The sequence below is a fragment of the Scyliorhinus torazame genome, chromosome 12, assembly GCF_047496885.1.
Source record: "Scyliorhinus torazame isolate Kashiwa2021f chromosome 12, sScyTor2.1, whole genome shotgun sequence".
Taxonomy (NCBI): domain Eukaryota; kingdom Metazoa; phylum Chordata; class Chondrichthyes; order Carcharhiniformes; family Scyliorhinidae; genus Scyliorhinus; species Scyliorhinus torazame.
The window spans coordinates 23253788-23274282 of record NC_092718.1 but is presented as its reverse complement, the minus strand read 5'-3'; the positions used below and the strand labels follow the sequence as shown (position 1 = coordinate 23274282).

General features: G+C 45.3%; 1 protein-coding gene across 1 annotated transcript in view; it reads right to left on the bottom strand.

The window, feature by feature from the left end:
- Positions 1-1365: 1365 nt before the first annotated feature.
- Positions 1366-20495, bottom strand: part of LOC140387432 (aggrecan core protein-like) — a 143414-nt gene continuing 124284 nt past the window's right edge. The window contains 5 exon segments of the mRNA XM_072470532.1: positions 1366-1833; positions 3587-3769; positions 11505-11649; positions 14011-14093; positions 16119-16277. Of these exon segments, the coding sequence (XP_072326633.1) occupies positions 1739-1833; positions 3587-3769; positions 11505-11649; positions 14011-14093; positions 16119-16277 (665 nt within the window). The 3' untranslated portion in view covers positions 1366-1738.

The following is a 20495-nucleotide window of genomic DNA, read 5'->3' as shown; positions in this document are numbered from 1 at the left end:
GGAAATCACACTCTGACTCTGCAGTTAGCACTGGTTTGAAGCGAAACCATTTAGTGCTGATGCTTTAGTTGTAACATCCAAACAAATCTTAGAAGCAATCAGTTAGTGCTAAACTGATATTCAGAGTGCTACAGAGATTACATTCAGGACTAACAATGTAAGGAGGAAGCTTCACTGTGAGCCTTACGTACATATTACGGTCCATTTACTCAACATTTTTGTGTTGTTTGGGAAAGGGGACATCAGTGCTGTGATTTGGAATCTTTCCTATTTCATGCATTCTGTGCCAGTGCCAAGGTCAGGTGCAGCAGATTGTTGTTTCTACACTGCCCCAGCATTTGCCTCCTTAGCTCAAGACTGCATTAGTCTGTTTCTGATATCAGCTATTTTGTGACCTCTCTCAGATTGGAAAATTAGGGATAGTTTTGGTATCATGGAACCCATGATGACAGGGAACTGCGTCGACACTTCCCAAACTCATTTTGTTCAAGGCATTCCGGAGTCTGGCAGGGAATCGAGTCATTTATCCGATTAGCCCGGGCTGGGATTCACAAACAGATGCAAGAAATAGGAGTGCAGTGTCTAACCAAACAACAAACACAATAAATGTTCTGTAGCTTAAAGGAAAGATGATAGCTTTCTTTCCAAAAAAAGGAGGGGGAAACCCACAATTTCACAGCTGACATTGGAGGCTATTTCCTTTTAAAACCCAATAAATTCTATGTGAGTTTAAGATTCGGAATAAATTTATACTGTATAATGCAGGAAAAGAATGTCAATTATATCATCGGTTTTCACAAATTTTTAACATATATTCCAGTCCTTCGTTTATATTTAACTAAAATGTAACAATAGCAAAGCTTCCTTCCTACTACCTGTGCACACAATTGATCTCTCAAACATTCACAGTTTACTTAAAACGAGCACTCACACACACACACATACCCACGCACTCACACTTGTCTGAAATATTCTTAAAGCTGTTATGTCTTTCTTTTACTCAGGATAAAACATAACAGTTCATATTTTATTTTACATGTTCAAGGAGATACTTTGTCAAAGTAATTTTCCCCCCACACATTTCTTTTTAAAATTAATCAGATCCATTTCTTTTTTTTGCTCGCTTTCGAGTTCAACAGTTATGCACCTCAGGATTATCATGCACTAAGCTCTCCCTATTTGGAGAATGTGCATCTGATAGAGCGTCAGCACTCCAATTTCTATTCTGTACCTCAATATATAAAAGACACCCAATACACCATGCACTGCATGGTCCCAGTTGAGTAGCATCAGGACTGTTGTTCTATTGCTTTTGTGTTCACAGAAAAGAAACCCTTATTTCTACCCACCCCCCCCCCCCCCCCCCCCTCAATTTTAAAAGAATCTGTGACTGTGTTGCATTTGTGATTGATTCGGTTTGCGTTACAGATGCCAACATCGTTTTAAACTATGTTGCCGCATCTTTCCTGGAGCTGTTTATGTTAAGTCGATGTGATATTCCTCACGAAGTATAGTTGTCCGAGAATAAAATCTTCGGGATCTCTTCCCAAACACACGGTGACAGGCTGAACAGCTCGACCTAAGTGATAACGCCGGGCTTGAAATCGAGAAAAAAAAACATTGGATCTCGGGCTGCTTTGTTGTTTTATATATTGGCTGGGAAGACAACTCTCTTAGCTGATAAAAATTATTCTTATTATAAATGTTCTGGAATAGAATTATATCCTTTAATATTCACTTAAGGGTAAGAGCCGTGTGAAGCATTCGATTCAGATTGAGGATGCGGCCTACTTGTATCAACCCTCTTCAGAGGCCTGCGGTTATATGTGGCAGCTGTAAAAGGAAATAGATATTTCAGTCAAGATTTTCGTAAAGATTTCATTCGTGCCTCACAAGTACAGCATCCGTTATGATTTTTCCTTTGAGCTTTGTCTCCCAAATTGCACATTTGGCGCTGGGCAGGAATTTCTGCTTGAGCTCAATTTGCCTAAGCTGAGCCAAATCAAAAGAGTCATTTCAAGCACGATTGTGCCTGGAACAAATGGAGTTTGTGAGATCCTTTGCGTTAGTTGAAAAACATCACGGTGGCTGGCCCTGCCGACAAAATTGGGCATTTTATCAGATTGGAATATTCATCATTTCTAAACTTGTGCTAATTGTGTCCGTGTGCAGGCCTTCAAGGAGGATTTTAAAATTATGCTTTATTTGAGGCAGGAGGCCGTAGATTCCGGACAGTGCGGTAGGATGCCATTTGGCCCATTGAGTCTGCACCGACCAGCCGAAAGGACACTCAACCTAGGCCCACTGCTCCGCCCTATCCTCATAACCCTATGCTTTTATCATGGCCAATCACCTAACCTGCCACAAATAGGTATATTTTTAAAACTTTTGGACCTGATTTAATGCGCAAAAAAACAGAATCCCGTTTTGGGCGTGCATTGTGGGGTATTTCTTGGCGCTGCAGTGCTGAGAACAACTCCACTATCAAACGGAGCTTTGGGCCCCGTTGAGGAACACCCCTGGGAGGCCTCACCTACCTCATTTTCTGCACTGGTGAGCTCATGGCTCATTTAAATATGCTGATCTGGATCTCGCCCAGCGAGGGGGCGATCCAGATCACGCCGGACAGAGCGAGTTGGGTAATTTGCAATCGGCCCGGCGCCCAGTGCAGAGCCCAATTTGGGGCTCTCGCGCCATTCACCCGCTGCGTCCGGATCCGCTCTGGTCACAACGCAGTCGGTGAACCGTGCGTAGAGTTAACGCTTCCAGCCCAAATGACCACTCTACAGAACTGAAGAGGAATAGAAATGTAACTAGTGATATAGTTGGAAAAGAGGGGCAGGGCAGATTGGAAGGAAGACAAAGGTGGTGTTCTGTCGAAGAGTCATATGGACTCAAAACGCTGATTCTATTTCTCAATCCACAGATGCTGCCAGAGCTGCTGAGTTTTATCCAGCAGTGTCTGTTTTCATTTCAAATTTCCAGCATCCGCAGTATTTTGCTTTAATATCAATGAAATATTTGGGGCAAAACAACCAATTAACAACGGAACTTTTTTTCAACAGCAATGCCAAACTTTGCTAACTTTTCATCCAGCAGGAAATAATTATTTCCAACGCTGTGCTCAAACTATGTTGCAATTTTTATTTACATAGTGAATCTTTAATCTCATTCGGTTAGTAGGGTTTAGCCAATTGTTAAATTCAAACAGCTGGAAATCAGAAAGCAGGTTTGAATTTGAATTGATTGATATGCCTCCTTCCTCAAGGAAACTCGGCAAAAACCACTGAGTAACTGTTCTCACAATGGCTCGGCTTAAACTCGGCTGCGACGTCTGAGATTTACTTTTGATTTTAACCTCTGCTTACCATGATAGAATTAAGGAGACCAAATTCAAGCCAAACCTTTGACAAAAATGTTCAATTTATGTGACAGACATATCATATCATTCCAGACACAATATTATCATTCCAGCAGTGGGTTTGTCAGATTTCTTGTAGTAGCGCAACCAGAAAAAACAGTCAGCGTGGGGAGGGAAGAAGAAACCACATTTGACAAACAAAGACCAGCATGAGTTTCTACTTACTGTCTATGCACATTATCCTTGGCTGCTCCCAATGCCCATCTGGCTTACACTTGATGTTGGGAAAATGGCGCTGTAAGTAGCCATTTTTACACTGATAACGCACCAAGGAGTTAATTTCAAAACGTTCTCTCTTTTTGCCAAAGGTTTTGGCATTATCTACTACCGGAGGTTGACCACAAGCAACTGAAGAAAAGAAGAAAAAGTAAAATGTCATTTGGAACAACACAAGTGGTTGATACTTTACTGGAATTTGGGTTATCTTAGTCCAACATGACTTAGTTGGTATCACTCTTGCCTCTGCGAATACTCTCCGTGCATTCCTGAGGGACAGCTTGTATTGTCAAAGTAACATCCATTGGCAGAGAGATTGAACCAACTGGATGTTAAAAATCCCAAGCCTCTATTAAAAGAAGAGTAAGGAGCTGTCCTGGTGTCCCGGTAAACATTCCTCCCTTATTAACACCGCAAAAAGAATGGTGATCAATTGATCAATCATCACACTGCTGATGGCATGGTCTTGCTGACTGCAGAATGGCTGTTGTGTCAACCTAGCTGACAGTGATGTTGGAATTCTGAAGTCATTCAAAACATGTGATGCACTCCTGATGTGGGATCTAAAAAAAAGTAGGCATCCATACACATAGAATCCGGGAAGATTGGGAAGCACGGTAGCATAGTGGTTAGCGCAATTGCTTCACAGCTCCAGGGTCCCAGGTTCGATACCCGGCTTGGGTCACTGTCTGTGCGGAGTCTGCACGTTCTCCCCGTGTGCGCGTGGGTTTCCTCCGGGTGATCCGGTTTCCTTCCACAGTCCAAAGATGTGCAGGTTAGGTGGATTGGCCGTGCTAAATTGCCCTTAGTGTCCAAAATTGCCCTTAGTGTTGGGTGGGGTTACTGGTTATGGGGATAGAGTGGAGATGTGGACCTTGGGTAGGGTGCTCTTTCCAAGAGCCAGTGCAGACTCGATGGGCCGAATGGCCTCCTTCTGTACTGCAAATTCCATTCTATGAAAGTGCAGAAGGAGGCCATTCAACCCATTGAGTCTGCACCAAACTGATTTGTTATGTTGTAGGTGTAACATAAGCGGCTTCCTTGTGGTGCACTTGACAAAGGAAGGTTCAGACGGGGAGATAACTTCAACACGTTTATTAAACTATTTACACTTCTATTACTCGGGTTTGACACTACTGCTAATCGTACTATAGCTACCCAGATTGACTAACCAGTTGCTGCATTCCACGTGGTGGGTGTAATATTGAATCAACCCTGTGTCTCTACTCACTGACTGTCTCCACTGGAAAGAGACAGATCATGTGTGTGGTGTCCTTTATATATGGGTTGGTGTAATGCCCTCCTGTGGTCGTGTCACCTTCGTGTGCATCGTGAATGTTCATTGGTCACGTCCTATCTAACTGATCTATTGGTTGAGTGTGTGTGTGTGATGTTTCTGGTGCTCCCTCTAGTGTCTAGCTAGCCTCCATGCATTTACATTGATGCACATGACCACATCCCCCTTTTCTTTATGTTACATATTTTCTGCACACTTTGAGAAAATTGAACAAAGAACAGGTAGATAAGGTAAGGTATATATATACAAGTCATGGGAACAGTGATTAAGCAATAAGTCCAAATCATTCGTGTGAGTCCAAAAACCATCAATCATCATGGTCAAATGCCTCTCTTGGTTATCAACGTCCCTGTGCCACAGGAACCAAGAAGTGGACAAATTACTTCGCTGTCTGATTTGGAGTCCCTTTCTTTTTCGATGTTTGTGATGGTGCTGTCGGATGGCACCTTGTAGCTGATAAGGTGTTGACGTTGAAGAGGTACCATCAACAGTATCATTCGAGGTCATGGATGTGCAATATGTTGAAATTGGATAAGACTGTACATACTGGTTCTGGCCACGTGCTGTGCAGGAAGGGTGATCCTGCTGAGAACCGTTGAAGCTTGTCAACTTGGAAACAGATTTGCTGCTCACATAAATACTCGGTGATGAGGTGAAACTAGAACCTTGCATCTGATAGGAATATGCCATCTGGCCAGGCTGGGGTGCAACAAATCCTGGGCTGTAACTAAGGCATCCAGTCTGTAGTTCAGATTGGTCTTGATTCCATTAGTGGGCAATCCGTAGTGCTGGCCTGTTTGAGAATATGCTGCATAGACCGCTGGCTGCTGCATGCCTGAATACTGGGTTTGTCCAGCATGAGCTGTCATTGGCTGCACTGCTGGTGTGGAAAAAATGTGTGGATATAGCTGTGGTGAATATTGGTGTATTCCTCTTGGACTGTAGCCGCTGCTTGTTATTACTGACCCAGTGTAATTGTTAAGTGATCCATTTCCTGTCGTTGTGGCATCTGCTGTGACCCTGAGAGTGCCATCACTGAGGTTGCGGCACTCCCTGTCTGGAGTAAAGTCCGGCTTACGTGAATCAGAGTCGGCGTTTGGTTGCTCCCCATCTGGAGTCTTGTCTGTTTTAACTGAGTCAGTGTTGGTTTGTTGATGCTCCCTGTCCGGAGTCTTAGCAGGTTCACTGGAGTCAGCTGAGATTTCTTGAAGCTGCACGTCTGGAGTCGGAACATGCAGGAATGCATTGACTTGTGGAGAGGTTTGAGCTATTGAGGGTGGAAGTATCATGGTGTCACCGGAGTCACCAGTGGTCTCACAGTGATTGTGGAGTGCCTCTGTACACACTGTCTGTCACTTTGCACAATTTGCATGGGAAGTGGAATGCTGTCGTCACTCGTCTCACATACCGTGGGTAGATCCTCAGTAGCTGCTTGTTGTCCACTTGGGTTTGGTAAATTGTCAGTCTTCATCTGGTGGTGCAAACAATGTGGGTGGATTGGTCATTGTCTTGTTGTCCTTCATTTGGGCTTGGACTGTCATCGTCGCTTTGTTCTTCACTGTAGCATGATAGACCGTCATGGTCGTCCTGCTGTGCACTGGAGTGTGGTAGACGTTCATAGTCTTCTTGCTGTTTACTTGAGCATGGCAGACTTGCATCGTCTGCCGCTAGTTGGTCAGAGAAGGTTGCTAGACCCTCATGGTCTTGTTCCTGCAAGGACTGCGCTCTGGAGTCTTGCGTTTCTTCCATCGTGGAGTCTGTCCACGAGCTCGCTGTGGAGGCTTGTGACACTGGAGTCACTTCTTGTTCGTGCAAGTTCTGCGGTGTGGAGTCTTGCGTGTCTTCTTTCGTAGAGTCAGGAACCCTGAGCGGTGCATGGACCACGCTGTGTGTGGCAGCAGGCCGCTCTCTGTGGGCTTGTACCGCTCTCTGTCTCTTGGTTTCAGGCTGCGGCATCATCCTACACTCACGGAGTTGGGATGTCATATCTGCTGGGCTGAAGATCCTCAAATTCGAAGAATGAATCCGCGTCTCCGTCGGATGCAATACGGGGGTCGCCAATGTGCACCACGTCTAGTTGCGGTTCGGATTTGGTACTGGGGTAGCCTCCCAAGGTGAAAGGTTCGTCCGAGTCGTAGTCTTCTAGGACCATATCATCACTGTTTGCGTCGGAGCTGGCATTGGGCTCGCGAGGTCCAGAGAAAATGTAAAGGTCGGTATCGAAGTATTCAAGGTCGGAATCATCGGTTTGGGCGTAGGTAACTGCTTGTTGCAGGTTTCTTCGGAGGTTAATTTCATTTCCTGGTTCAATTTGAGTCATTGTGCTGTCATTCCAGGTGAACGAAGGTTGTTTTACAGCTTTAAAAGAGTTTTTCTTTGATTTGGGACGTTTCCCCTTTAAATGGGCGTGGTCCGGGGCCTCTGATGTCATGACGCATGTGACGTAGCGTGTAGGAAGCGGTTGCGCATGCGCAAATTGCTGTTCCTTTACCGATGGCAGTTTTCGTGATTGCGTATGCCCGGCGTCTCGCGCATGTGCAAACAGACCTTCCCGTTCTGCGCGCTTCTCGCGCAACTGTGCAAGTGCAGATCCTTTAGAAAGATGGCCACCGACCAAAATCATTCTCTGCTCCGGGATCTCGGCCTCGAGGTGAGTACTGGTGCTTTCTCTTACCTTTTCCTGCTGGTTGGAGTGTGTTTTCCTCACAGTATTTGCCGAATTTGTCCAGGACTGCCTGGAAGTCGCTCCTGTTTTGCCCCTTGGAGAAATTGAATTTTTAAAAGATTTCTTCTGCTCTGGCACCGGCGATGGTGAGGAGAAGCTCTGTTTTTTCAGCATCGGCCACGTCTTCTAGTTCGGCTGCCACCAGGAAGATTTCAAACTTTTGCCGGAATGCCCGCCAGTTTTCGCGGAGGTCGCCGTGGCACTGGAGCTGCTGCAGAACCAGGATCTCGAACATCTTGCCTGGGTATCGTTGCTAGTTGTCACTGTACGCTGAGGTATGGCTATCTGGATTGAAACAGTTCAGACCTGGTACCATGATTTGTTACGTTGTAGGTGTAACATAAGCGGCTTCCTTGTGGTGCACTTGACAAAGGAAGGTTCAGACGTGGAGATAACTTCAACACGTTTATTAAACTATTTACACTTCTATTACTCGGGCTCGACACTACTGCTAATCGTACTATAGCTACCCAGACTGACTAACCAGTTGCTGCAATCCACCTGGTGGGTGTAATATTGAATCAACCCTCTACTCACTGACTGTCTCCATTGGAAAGAGGCAGATCATGTGTGTGGTGTCCTTTATATATGGGTTGGTGTAATGCCCACCTGTGGTCGTGTCACCTCCGTGTGCATCGTGAATGTCCATTGGTCGCGTCCTATATAACTGATCTATTGGTTGAGTGTGTGTGTGTGTGTGAGATGTTTCTGGTGCTCCCACTAGTGTCTAGTTAGCCTACATGCATTTACATTGATGCACATCACCACACAAACATAAGCCCACTTCCCCGTCCTATCACCGTAATATTGATCATGTCCAATCCATCCAACCTGCACCTATTTGGACTGTGGGAGGAAACCGGAGCATCAGGAGGAAACCCAAGCAGACACATGGAGAATGTGCAAACTCCACACAGTCATCCAAGGCCGAATGGAACCCAGGTCTCTGGCACTGTGAGGCAGCAGTGCCAATATGCCGCCTCGGATAAAGTACCATGTAAACATTTCAATAAGAGAATCTGGTCATCTTTGAACATGAAATTGCCTGACCTATTAGAGATTCATACATTTATTTAATTTCTACTTTATTTTCAAGTACCACTTCCAACTTTTGTCTTTGTGATGGGGTATGGTTCTGTGCGTGCTAATCACCCACAGAAGCTGATTGAAAAGGTGAGGGAGTTGTGTATCAGTTGCAATTAGGTCTTTGATCTGTGACCCCATTGAGTGAGACTCTGGGCGGTAATTAATGGAGGCATCAGAGGTCTTACCCACTGGTCGGAGAGCCAGCGAGAGCCCTACATTGCCTCAGTGCAGGAAGGCCTGCTGAACTAAGTGCCAATGGTGCTCAACTGGGCAGTGGCAAACTCTCCCTGGGATCAGGGACCCCAGGGGCAGAAATCATCCCCCCGCTCCCCCCGAGAAACTGTCTATTGATTGGCATCGCCCCTGAGAGAATGGTGGCAGCTGTTGGCAATTCAGACACTTGAGGCCCAGGACCTCCGAGGGGCCCAGGCCACAGGGAATGATTGTGGCATGGTGGTTAGCAACAAGGACAGGGAGTTGGCTCGCAGTGCCAACTCCCCACACTTGAAGCCCTGTCCCTCAAGCAGGCACTGAGTGTCTTTGAGCAACTATGGCCGGGTTTGCTTTTCAGGATTCCTGCATGGTGGGCCCTCCATCCACCACTGGCCGAATTCCAGCAGCAATGGGATGAGGCCCTTATAAGGACATTAATGGTCGTCCATAAACCTTCACACTCCAGATTCAATTGGAACAGAGGTGGGAAAGCGACCAAATCTCCACCGGTTACCCACCTGTCTGACTAAATGCCTCCCTCCTGCCATCAAGCACACCTTGTGGGGGGCATTAGGTTCTGACCTGAGTCAAGTGTGGGGTTTCTGAAAAGTGACTGAATTTTTCCATACTTTATTTCTCTCCTATAATTTCAAAAATAACATGGAGAATGAGAAAGGTGTTCAGGTCCACCTGAGCCATCAGCATCCAAGTGTTTGCATTATTAAATGTGGCCATTCCCATATTTATCCCCGACTCCTAATTCAACAGTTCATGAACCGTGGACGATATAGTGAACCCCAGGCTCATTTTGCCCTGGAATCGCAGGTCGGATAACATTAACGATAGCCGAATATTATTTTACCCTGCTCAGGTCTGTACAGGCACAGTAGCACAGTGGTTAGCACTGTTGCTTCACAGCACCAGGGACCCGGGTTCGATTCATGGCTGGGGTCACTGTCTGTGTGGAGTCTCCACGTTCTCCCAGTGTCTGCGTGGGTTTCCTCCGGGTGCTCCAGTTTCCTCCCACAAGTCCCGAAAGACGTGCTTGTTAGGTGAATTGGACATTCTGAATTCTCCGTCTGTGTACCCGAACAGGCGCTGGAGTGTGGCGACTAGGTGCTTTTCACAGTAACTTCATTGCAGTGTTAATGTAAGCTTACTTGTGATTATTACTATTATTATAGGTATCTCCTAGGGAATGGTAATGATCTGGTAGCCAGGAATAAAGGTCCCCATGCCCAAACTTTCAAAGCACTGTACAGATTTAACATGACGTTTTGTTTGATAGCCTGCCACCAGAAAGTGAAATTTACACCATGACTTATTAAATCCAATTCTACAGCATTTGAAGTTGAGCTATAATCTCCAGAATGAACCTGACATGGACCTTCCGGACAAGGAGACAGCGAGACACAGTGGAGAGTGATTCCCCATTTGATGCATTTCTGGATAAAGATGTTAATTTATGTGGAAAGGTTGAATAGGTTGGCCCAGTATTCATTGGCGCTTTAATGATTGAGAGGTTATCTTACTGAAACATAAGGTTCTGAGAGATTTGACAGGGTGGAAAGGATGTTTCCTCTTTGGGGGTGTTCAGAACTAAGGGCTTCCCAGTTAAGATTTAGAGGATTGTTTATTTCTCTCAGTAAATCGGCAGTTTATGGAATCCTCTTCCCCAAAGGGCAGAGGGGTCATGTCATTGAAATATTCAAGGCTGAGTTTGATATATTTTTTTATTGACAAGGGGGTCAATGGTTATGAGGGGGGGGGGGGTAGTGAGGTCACAATCAGATCAGCCAGGATCTTATTGAATAATAGAGCAGGCTTGAGGGGCCGAATGGCCAGCCCCAGCTCCTATTTCTTGTGCATCATTAAAAAAAATTATTAAAAGGCATTTGTTGCCCATCCCTCATGGCCCATGAGAAGATGGTGGTGAGCTGCCTTCTTGAACCGCTGCCGTCCATGTGGTGTATGTACACCTACTGTGCTGTTAGGGAAGGAGTTCCAGGAATTTGACCCAGTGACAGTGAAGGAACGGTGATATATTTCCAAGTCAGGATGGCGAGTGACTTGGAGGGGAACTTCCAGAAGGCAGTGTTCCCAGGTATCTGCTGCCCTTGTCCTTCAAGATGGTAGTGGCCATGGGTTTGGAAGGTGCTGCTTAAGGAGCCTTGGTGAATTCTTGCAGTGAATGGTTCACATGGCTGCTACTGTGTGTTGGTGGTGGATGGACCCAGGGTAGAGGGGTCAATTACTAGGGGGCATAGGTTTAAGGTGCGAGGGACAAGGTTTAGAGGAGATGTACGAGGCAAGCTTTTTTACACAGAGGGTAGTGGGTGCCTGGAATTCACTGCCGGAGGAGGTGGTGGAAGCAGGGACAATAGTGACGTTTAAGGGGCATCTTGACAAATACATGAATAGGATGGGAATAGAGGGATACGGAACCAGAAGGTGTAGAAGATTTTAGTTTAGACAGGCAGCATGGTCGGCACAGTGCTGTACTTTTCTTTGTTATTTGTTCTTTGTGGAAAGGGTGTCAATCTTACCTGTCCCCTTCTTGCACGTGTAAGGCAGATGATAATTACACGGGACATCATTCCACTGGCCGCTTTCATGCCATATCATGACAACACAATCTTCGCCACTGTTGAAGAAACTGTCGGGTTGATTGGGTCGCCAATTCTCGTACAACTATTTGGGGGGAGAAAGGAAATAAAATACATCCCATCTTGAAAACTATTAACCCAACAACACCTTTATCCGCACTGCAGTCCAGGGATAAAAAGAAAAAAAATTCACAATTGTTGGAAATTTAAAAGAAGACGACAACACGGAAATGCAACATGGGCCAGGACGTATTGGGATGGCGGAGGTTTATCCTCTACGATACTGCCAGTCCGGCAGATATTTCAAGCTCCAGCGAACATTAAATGGCTGCCGACGGACTTCTGTTCTTCACTTGGAAAGGAGACCTGCCTTCGAGAGCTGCGAGCCAATCTGCTTGGCCAATGGGGGACTGTGGTGTTGGGGGAAAGAGGCTGGGGGTGGGGGGGGGTCCTGCGGTTATCGGAACTTAAGGGGGTCTTCCTGAAATTAAAAGGGTCCTTCTGAGGGAGATGCCCCCTCCCTTTCCACCCGAGTGCTGAACCCAATTATTTTCTGGCTTCCTCCAAACCCAGGAACGCCTCATGCCAGCCTAACCATTGAGGTTGGGCAGGAAACGGAGTTTAACTGGTCAATAACTGGCCAGTCAAGGGCCTGAACTGGGCAAGTGCAGGTGGCCCATCAAGACTTCGCCCACCCCAGCGTTAAATTGCAGAGAGGTCACGGTGGGCGGGAACCCAGTGGGAAGCCCATCTGAGGAATTTTACGTACATCCATCACCCCCGCTGACAAAACTCATTGGTGGGTGAGAATCAGAAAAGGTGAACTAACATTTCGAATGCTTCAATTTGCTTGTCAGCCTAGATGCCTTTGTGTAGGGTTCCTCCACCAGGCTGCTGTGGTGATATCAATTATGGGGAGCAGCCTCTATGCATTCTGGAGCACCTCCTTTACACATCGTGGTGGGGAGTGTCATAATATACATCAGTACATTATGGTGCAATCACAGACACACACTGATGGACATGCAGTAGGACCAACCAGCATACATAACACCGCAGCCAATCACCAGTGAGAGCACAAGCACTATAAAGACAGGGGACAGGAGAGTTCCCGCTCATCCTAGCAGCAGCCAGCTCATAGCACAGAGCTCACAGCCTGCATCACAGACATTCACCATGTGCTGAGTGCCTCACCATAGCTAGTGATAGGAAAGGGTCCACAGTTAAGCTGGTGTTGCTTATACCCACGTTTACAGTATGTTAGCATAGTTGAACAGTTAATAAAATAGCGTTACACCACTTCCAGCATTGCTGGCTTGTTTGTGAACCAGAACACCCAACACAACAGGGAGAATGGGGGGGGGTGCCATGTGGGGAAAGTGATTTCAAACCAATTTCAAGGTCTCTCCAGCGCCAGCTGACCTCAGAAGATCAAGTGATGGATGAGGAAATTAGACCATGGAGTGGTTTGAAGTCACAACACCATATGTAGATTTTCCTTCGAACATTCATCATTTTCATGATTGGAAAGAAAAGGCAGCAACAAGACTGTACTCAATTGTCCAGTGGCAGCAATAATATCAGATAACATGGTTAATTTCTCGTATCAACAAAAACCATTCCCTTAGAACCTCAATGAAGGCAAACAAAACTGTATTCCATGGGGAAGATGGATTGATAATCTGCTCGGCATCCAATGTTCCAAGACTGCTCTGAAAAGGAGTGCTAGAGAACGGTTAAAATATCCGTTCCCAGGGCAGCATGGTGGCGCAGTGGTAGCACTGCAGTCTCACGCGCTGAGGTGCCAGGTTCGATCCCGACTCTGGGTCACTATCCGTGTAGAGTTTGCACCTTCTCCCCGTGTTTGCGTGGGTTTCGCCCCCACAACCCAAAGATGAGCAAGGTAGGTGGATTGAACACGCTAAATTGCCCCCTTAATTGGAAAAAATGAATTGGGTACTCTAAATTAAAAAAAAATTTTTTTTAATCCGTTCCTTCTGGCTGATCTTCCATGGAGTTGGTCATTAAACAAATAATTGATTTCTAATTATCCAGCGTAAATTCTTGTTATTTATTCCTCATTGATTTTACTGACAGGGCTTCATTTTCTCCTCCTTAAAAAATAAATTTAGTGCACCCAATTCATTTTTTTCCAATTAAGGGGCAATTCATCGAGGTCAATCCACCTACCCAGCACATCTTTGGGTTGTGGAGGCGAAGCCCACGCAGGCACGGGGAGAATGTACAAACTCCACACGGACAGTGACCCAGGGCTGGGATCGAACCCGGGACCTCGGCACCGTGAGGCAGCAGCGTTAACCAGTGCACCACCGTTTTGCCCGGCTTCGTTTTCCCCTGCACCATTTTCAGGTAAACTACATTCGCTTTTGAAAAATAAAACGGTGACCACAGCAAAAGGAACAAGGAGGCTTGGGGCAAAACTCACCAGTGGGCTGGCATCGGACCAATGGAAATCCCCCTCTATTGTCTTGTCGTTAAGTCCGATCCATTGATAATCCTGGGCATGATCTGGGCACAGAGGTGGCAACAACATCAATTTCAGAGATTGGCAGAAGCGGAATTGTGGATTGACTTTCATTGTTAAACGAACGTGCACTGACACTCCCAACAGTTTTAGGGAGGCAGAAGTTTAGCCCTACCACAGCCATAGTCGCTCGAGGATTATTTTTGTACTGAAAGATCTGGGGAAGGGTCAGGTTCATTGAGCAGGGCGCCACAAGAAGTTCAAAAGAGTAGGCGGGTAGAAGAGATAATATGCTAAATTTTAAAAGGCCATAGGTTACAATGCAAAGGGGAGCCTGGAGGAATATGATGAGTTCCAACATTTGAGGGGTTGAGGAAAAACAGTGAAAAGAGGCAACAGTGCAATGAGTCTCGAGTTCAACGTAGGAAGGTGGAAGAGGTTGCTGTGTGGGGTATTTGAACATTTGGACATTGGACAAGTGCCGATCTTGCCAGTAAAGCCCATGTCTCATGAAAGAATAAAGAAAAGTAAACTCGACTGGCCATGTTCTCTCATCCAACTATTCCTATAATCGCTCCTCTCCCTTTCCCATTTCCAATTTCTAATGAGAGAACATGGCCAGTCGAGTTTACTTTTCTTTATTCTTTCACGGAACGTGGGCTTTACTGGCAAGGCCGGCACTTGTTGCCCATCCCTAATTTTCTCTTGAAATTAAATAAAAATAAAAATTGGTTATTGTCACAAGTAGGCTTCAAACGAAGTTACTGTGAAAAGCCCCTAGTCACCACATTCCGGCGCCTGTTCGGGGAGGCTGGTATGGGAATTGAACTGTGCTGCTGGCCTGCCTTGGCGAGCTTTAAAAGCCAGCTCTTTAGCCCTGTGCTAAACCAGCCCCTTGAACTGAACTGTTGACCTTTCTACCATCTTGGTAGCCACATGATGCAATGCTAATGGCTGGGATTTTCTGTCCATCTATTCGCGGCAATGGGATTCGCGGATCCCATTGCAGTGAACGGGAGATCTGCCTGAGCACCCAATTCTCCGTCATCGCTTGCAGCGGTGCAGGGGCGGACTCCCAATGGGGAATCCCAGCCAATGAGTTTGTTGACAATTAGACTCGGACTGTTTTCATTGGAAAGACGGAGGTTGAGGGGTGACTTGATAGAGGTCTACAAGATTATGAGGGGCATGGATAGAGTGGATGGGCAGGCACTCTTTCCCAGGGTGGAGGGGTCAGTCACCAGCAGACATCGGTTTAAGGTTCATGGGGCAAAGTTTAGAGGAGATGTGTGAGGCAGGTTTTGTATGCAGAGGGTGGTGAGTGCCTGGAACGCGTTGCCAGGGAAGGTTGTAGAAGCAGATATATTAACGGCGTTCAAAAGGCATCTTGACAAACACATGGTTAGGATGGGTATAGAGGGATATGGCACAAGGAAGTGCTGAGGGTTTTGGCAAAGGTTGGTATCGTGACCAGTACAGGCTTGGAGAGCTGACGGGCCTCTTCCTGTGCTGTATTGTTCTTTGTCTGACAGTCAATCCCCACTGTTTAGTCTACAATGGACCCAGACATGAGGTGAAGAAAACATAAAGGTGGAAAGATTTGTCAGGGTATAGATCCAAGACACCAATTCCTTTCAAGCAGGCCATACTCACCAGGAAGAACACTGACCATCATAATATTGATAAAATTGGAGACAAAATTGACAGAGAAGGATTGAACACCAAGCGATGAGTGCATTTGCTTCCTTGTGTTGTGTCCAAGAATGTGAATCTATTTGAACAGCCTGTATGCATATGGGAGAAGATTTAAAGTCTTTTGTTTTCCTATATAGGGAATTATTTACGTAATTGAGTGATTTGCATTAAGGTGGATCCTGAGCTTCTTGGAAGCATGGTACTCAATAAGGGAGATGTGAGCATTCCATTTGAGGTCAGAGGTGAAAGGCCAAGGATGTCCATGGATAACGTTGGATAAAGAGTGCTGTCATCAAAAGGTGAAGTGACATAAATGGAATTTGAAGTAAAAAATGTATTGCCTCAAACACTCACTGTTAACAAACCACACTCACTGTTAACAAACTCTTGTTCCTCTGGAGTGATAATACTGGCCAAGTGAGCTTTGTGTTCCCTGCATTGATGCTCTGCGGATTCCCATGTCTGTCGGTCAACAAAGTGCTTGTAGCAGTGACCCTGAAACTTAGCCCAACCATCTTCGCACTGTTCCACATCTACAGAAAATAAATTTGGACCGTTAGAGATTGCATTACAATAGTTTGTTTCTGGAGCTCAACACCTCTCTGGAACATAGCCGTATAGAAATTTGGTTTTGTACCTTGTAGTCATAAGCACAATTGGAATTAATTTAATAAGACATGTACGATCTCCAAAGAAAATCACCTCAAACCCCACAAACACTGAAAAAGTTAAAAACCGCTGTGAACATTAATGGACATCGTTTTCTGCAAAGTCTCGCTTCTGGTAGTGTTCACATGACTGTTAAGTTTAGACACTGGGTAATTCCATTTCCTAGCTGGAGGCCATTTAGGTCATGCTAATTTGAGGTTTGGTGAATTTTCATTCACTCCTTTGAATTGTGTAAGATTGAGTTTGTTCCCGCCATGATAATCGCAACTCCTGCTGGAAAAACTAGCAGAAGCAACACAGGCTTTTAATGCTTCAATGCTGTCTAGATATTGCCCAGATAATTATGAGTAAGTGTTACAGTCAGTATACAAGCCAACCCCCAACCCAGAACATAACAAGCCAAGTACCAAAAGAAGATAACAGTGATGGAACCTATTGCAAAACTGAGAGAAATCAAACTTAGAAGGCATTCTCAGTTAGCTTACTGTAAATTGACAATTATAAACTTAAGGCAGGATTGTTAAGACTAGAGGCAGAATTTTCACCTTGACATGGCCCCGGTTCAAACTTTAAAAGAATTTTAAAAGAGAGGGATTAATCTTTGTTTCTTCAGCACTCCAGCACTATTTGCCTCCACTTGACATATTTTAATATAATGGTTGCACTAATGCTTTGTTTGGGTAATACTTGCCATTTAGACGATGTGAGAGACTAATAATGAATTGGTGGGATGGTGCATTTCCATAGAATCCCTATAGTGCAGAAGGAGGCCATTCGGCCATTCGAGTCTGCTTGGACCCTCTGAACGAGAACCCCACCCAGGCCAACTCCTCCGCCCCCATCCCCACCTAACCTGGACATCTTTGGACAATAAGGAGCAATTTAGCACTTAAACTAACCTGCACATCTTTCGTCTGTGGGAGGAAACCGGAGCACCCCGACGAAACCCACGCAGACACGGGGAGAACGTGCAAACTTCACACAATCACCCAAGGCCAGAATCGAACCTGGCTCCCTGGTGCTGTGAGTCAGCAGTGCTAACCACTATGCCACCCTGAATAGATGTCCTGGACAGAAAAGTGGCAACAGGTGGATAGCATCAGGGGCTGGCAGAGGGGAATGGGATCTTGAAGTGTCAATTATGTTGGAGTTTCTGTCAGTAAGAACTAGATTGTTGAACAGAGGAGTTGTTGAAGCCCAATGTTTATAAACGTCATACGACTGTTGGCAAAGTGGGCATTTGAAGACAATCCCTACTCGTCAAGATTCTTGTCACAATTGGGATAGGTGTGTCTCGTAATGTATTCAGAATCAAATGATAACTTTACACCTTTGCAATAGCGCAGTGGCAATTCACAGCTGGGACGATTCACAAGAAGCAGTTTGGCTTGTTGCCATAAACAGAGGGAGGCAGTACACAGAAAGTGACAAAGAGTGGAATGTCACAAATCTGCTCCTACCTGCACCGCAAGAGTGCCCAGCATTTCTTTGCCCAGAAACCAAAATCATTGTCTTGCTCTGTGCTGGAGGAGAAGGTTTAAAATAACATTAACAATGGTGAAACTCTGTTAATGCCATTGGATCATGGTGAAAATTTTGCCAAGTGGTTCTACATAGAATACGAGAAAGGAAGTGAGAAAACTGTTACAAAGGTTTGACATTTGAGTAGTTTTGTCAAGATTTAGGTGATCCCCAATAGTTTGCTCACAACACAGTTTATAGGAAGTTCAAGAAGGAACCAAATGTATTGTTGGCACTGAAGAGGGGGGAAAAGGAGAATTCAAGCTCCCAACTTGTATCACCATTCCTCATTGTAGGTTTGTTGACTGCAAAAATGGCCTTTATAGTATTCACGTGTGTAACTAGACCGCAAAGCTTCTTAACCAATGGGATTCTTGGTTGCTGTAGCTTTCACCAAGGGCTCAGTTTGTTAAATTAAGGGGAAAACAAGGATTCAATCTTACATTTTGTGTACATAAACTCAGAGTCGCATTAAAGAGGCATTGCCAGCAAGACATCCCATCTTACAAGTCATTATTTTGTATATAGAAAGAGTGGATACTTTGGAACGTTAAGAATGGCAATGAACATGCAATGAGTACAACTATCACACTGACATCTACTGGATCATTTCTATTGTCTTATCTTTCCCTGCCCTTCCAAAGCCACTGATCCATGACACTCAGTTTGCTATTCTTCATTATGTGAGCATTTGGAGGCTATTTGACTGAGGGGTCATCACAGCTTTCATATAAAACATTCTCCAATATTGGACCACTGGATAGAAATAAGTAGCATTGGTGGGAAAAGTTTATCTCTCTAGTACAAGGTTACAGAGACCAAATGCCACACCCAGACGCTGCCCCAGATGATCCAAACTTGACTTTGTTGTAATCTAGCAAATGTACATTGCTGGAGCCACTAAATCCCAGCGAAGCCTTCATTAACATTCACCCTATTTTCTTCCCCAACTTTTTATTGGTTTGGAGATGAGATGTTCAATGTGCCTATGCCATCTAATAGGGCAACTGACAAGCGAATGACTGGCCAGCTGTACAGAGGAGCACCATTTCTATTTATTAACCCTGAACCAAAATTAAAAAAAAAAAATTTAGAGTACCCAATTTTTTTTTTTTTCCCAATTAAGGGGAAATGTAGTGTGGCCAATCCACCTAACTTGCACATCTTTGGGTTGTGGGGGTGAAACCCACGCAGACACGGGGAGAATGTGCAAACTCCACACAGACAGTGACCCAGGGCCAAGATTCGAACCCGGGTCCTTAGCGCCATAGTCCCAGTGCTAACCACTGCACCACATGCCACCCTTTCCAAACTTAAGCACTGATGAATTGAATGAGGAAACCAGCCCTTTCAGATAATTGAAACAAACAGGAATGGGATCATAGCCATCAATCAGTGGTTACCTCATACCCACATTCCCTGTATTTCAACCAGTTTTACTGCAGGAATGTCTGAATAACATTATCACAATGACCATTTTAAGCTTTCAATTTATTTGTAGAGAAAGATGAATCTGGTTTAGATAGTGAAGCGATGATGAGAAATAATCATTCTGAATTTAAAGACCAATGGAATATTAGACAATATGTCATTAGCAATCTTAGCCATCTTTAAGGTAGATTGTTATAATAATAATCTTTACTGTCACAGTAGGCTTACATTTACACTACAATGAAGTTACTGTGAAAAGCCCCGAGGGTCGCCACATTCTGGCGCCTGTTCGGGTACACTGAGGGAGAATTCAGAATGTCCAAATTACCTAACAGCACGTCTATCGGGACTTGTGGGAGGAAACCAGAGCACCCGGAGGGAACCCACGCAGACACGGGGAGAACGTGCAGACTCCGCACAGACAGTGACCCAAGCCGGGAATCAAACCTGGGACCCAGGCGCTGTGAAGCAACTGTGCTAACCACAGTGTGACAATGCCGCAGTGTTACTAGACCTATTGAAAAATAATGATATGGGTGTCCAATAGAAAATCCAATGTTCTTGTGGATATATATTGGGTCATCTATGGCTTTGTTCTGTAAAGATGAGCAAAGAAGCTTTTGTTTGGTCGATCAGGAATGCACAGTAGCTTCCCTATGCCTTAGTGGTAAATGCACATGGAGTCTCATATTAAGCCACAAAGAATGCGAAGGTTGCAGGGTTGATTGGCCGTTTTATGCTGTCCATGTTGATCTCATCTTGGACCCCAGTGAGGACGATGGGTGTTAAAATTGGCTGGGGTGCCCCTGGGCAGAATAGAAAACAAACGGCCATTTGAGACCACAGACCAACGGGGCCGCATGATTCAGCATATTCAGAAGAGAAGGGGGCAAATGAAGTACAGAATCAAGTGGAGCGGAGATACAGGTCATAATGGCGAATAACTGATTTCCTCAGAGGTCATCAGTCTAGTTCGAATTTTTAAAAAGTCACCTGTTGGACCAGATTTACTGAATTCTGGCCCAGAATGTCACAATTTAGCTCAGACACGAATCGGGAAAAGGGGGGGGGGGGGGGGGGGGGGGGGGAGGAGGGTCAAACAAAACCTCTTTGCTAATTCACCAGATTTA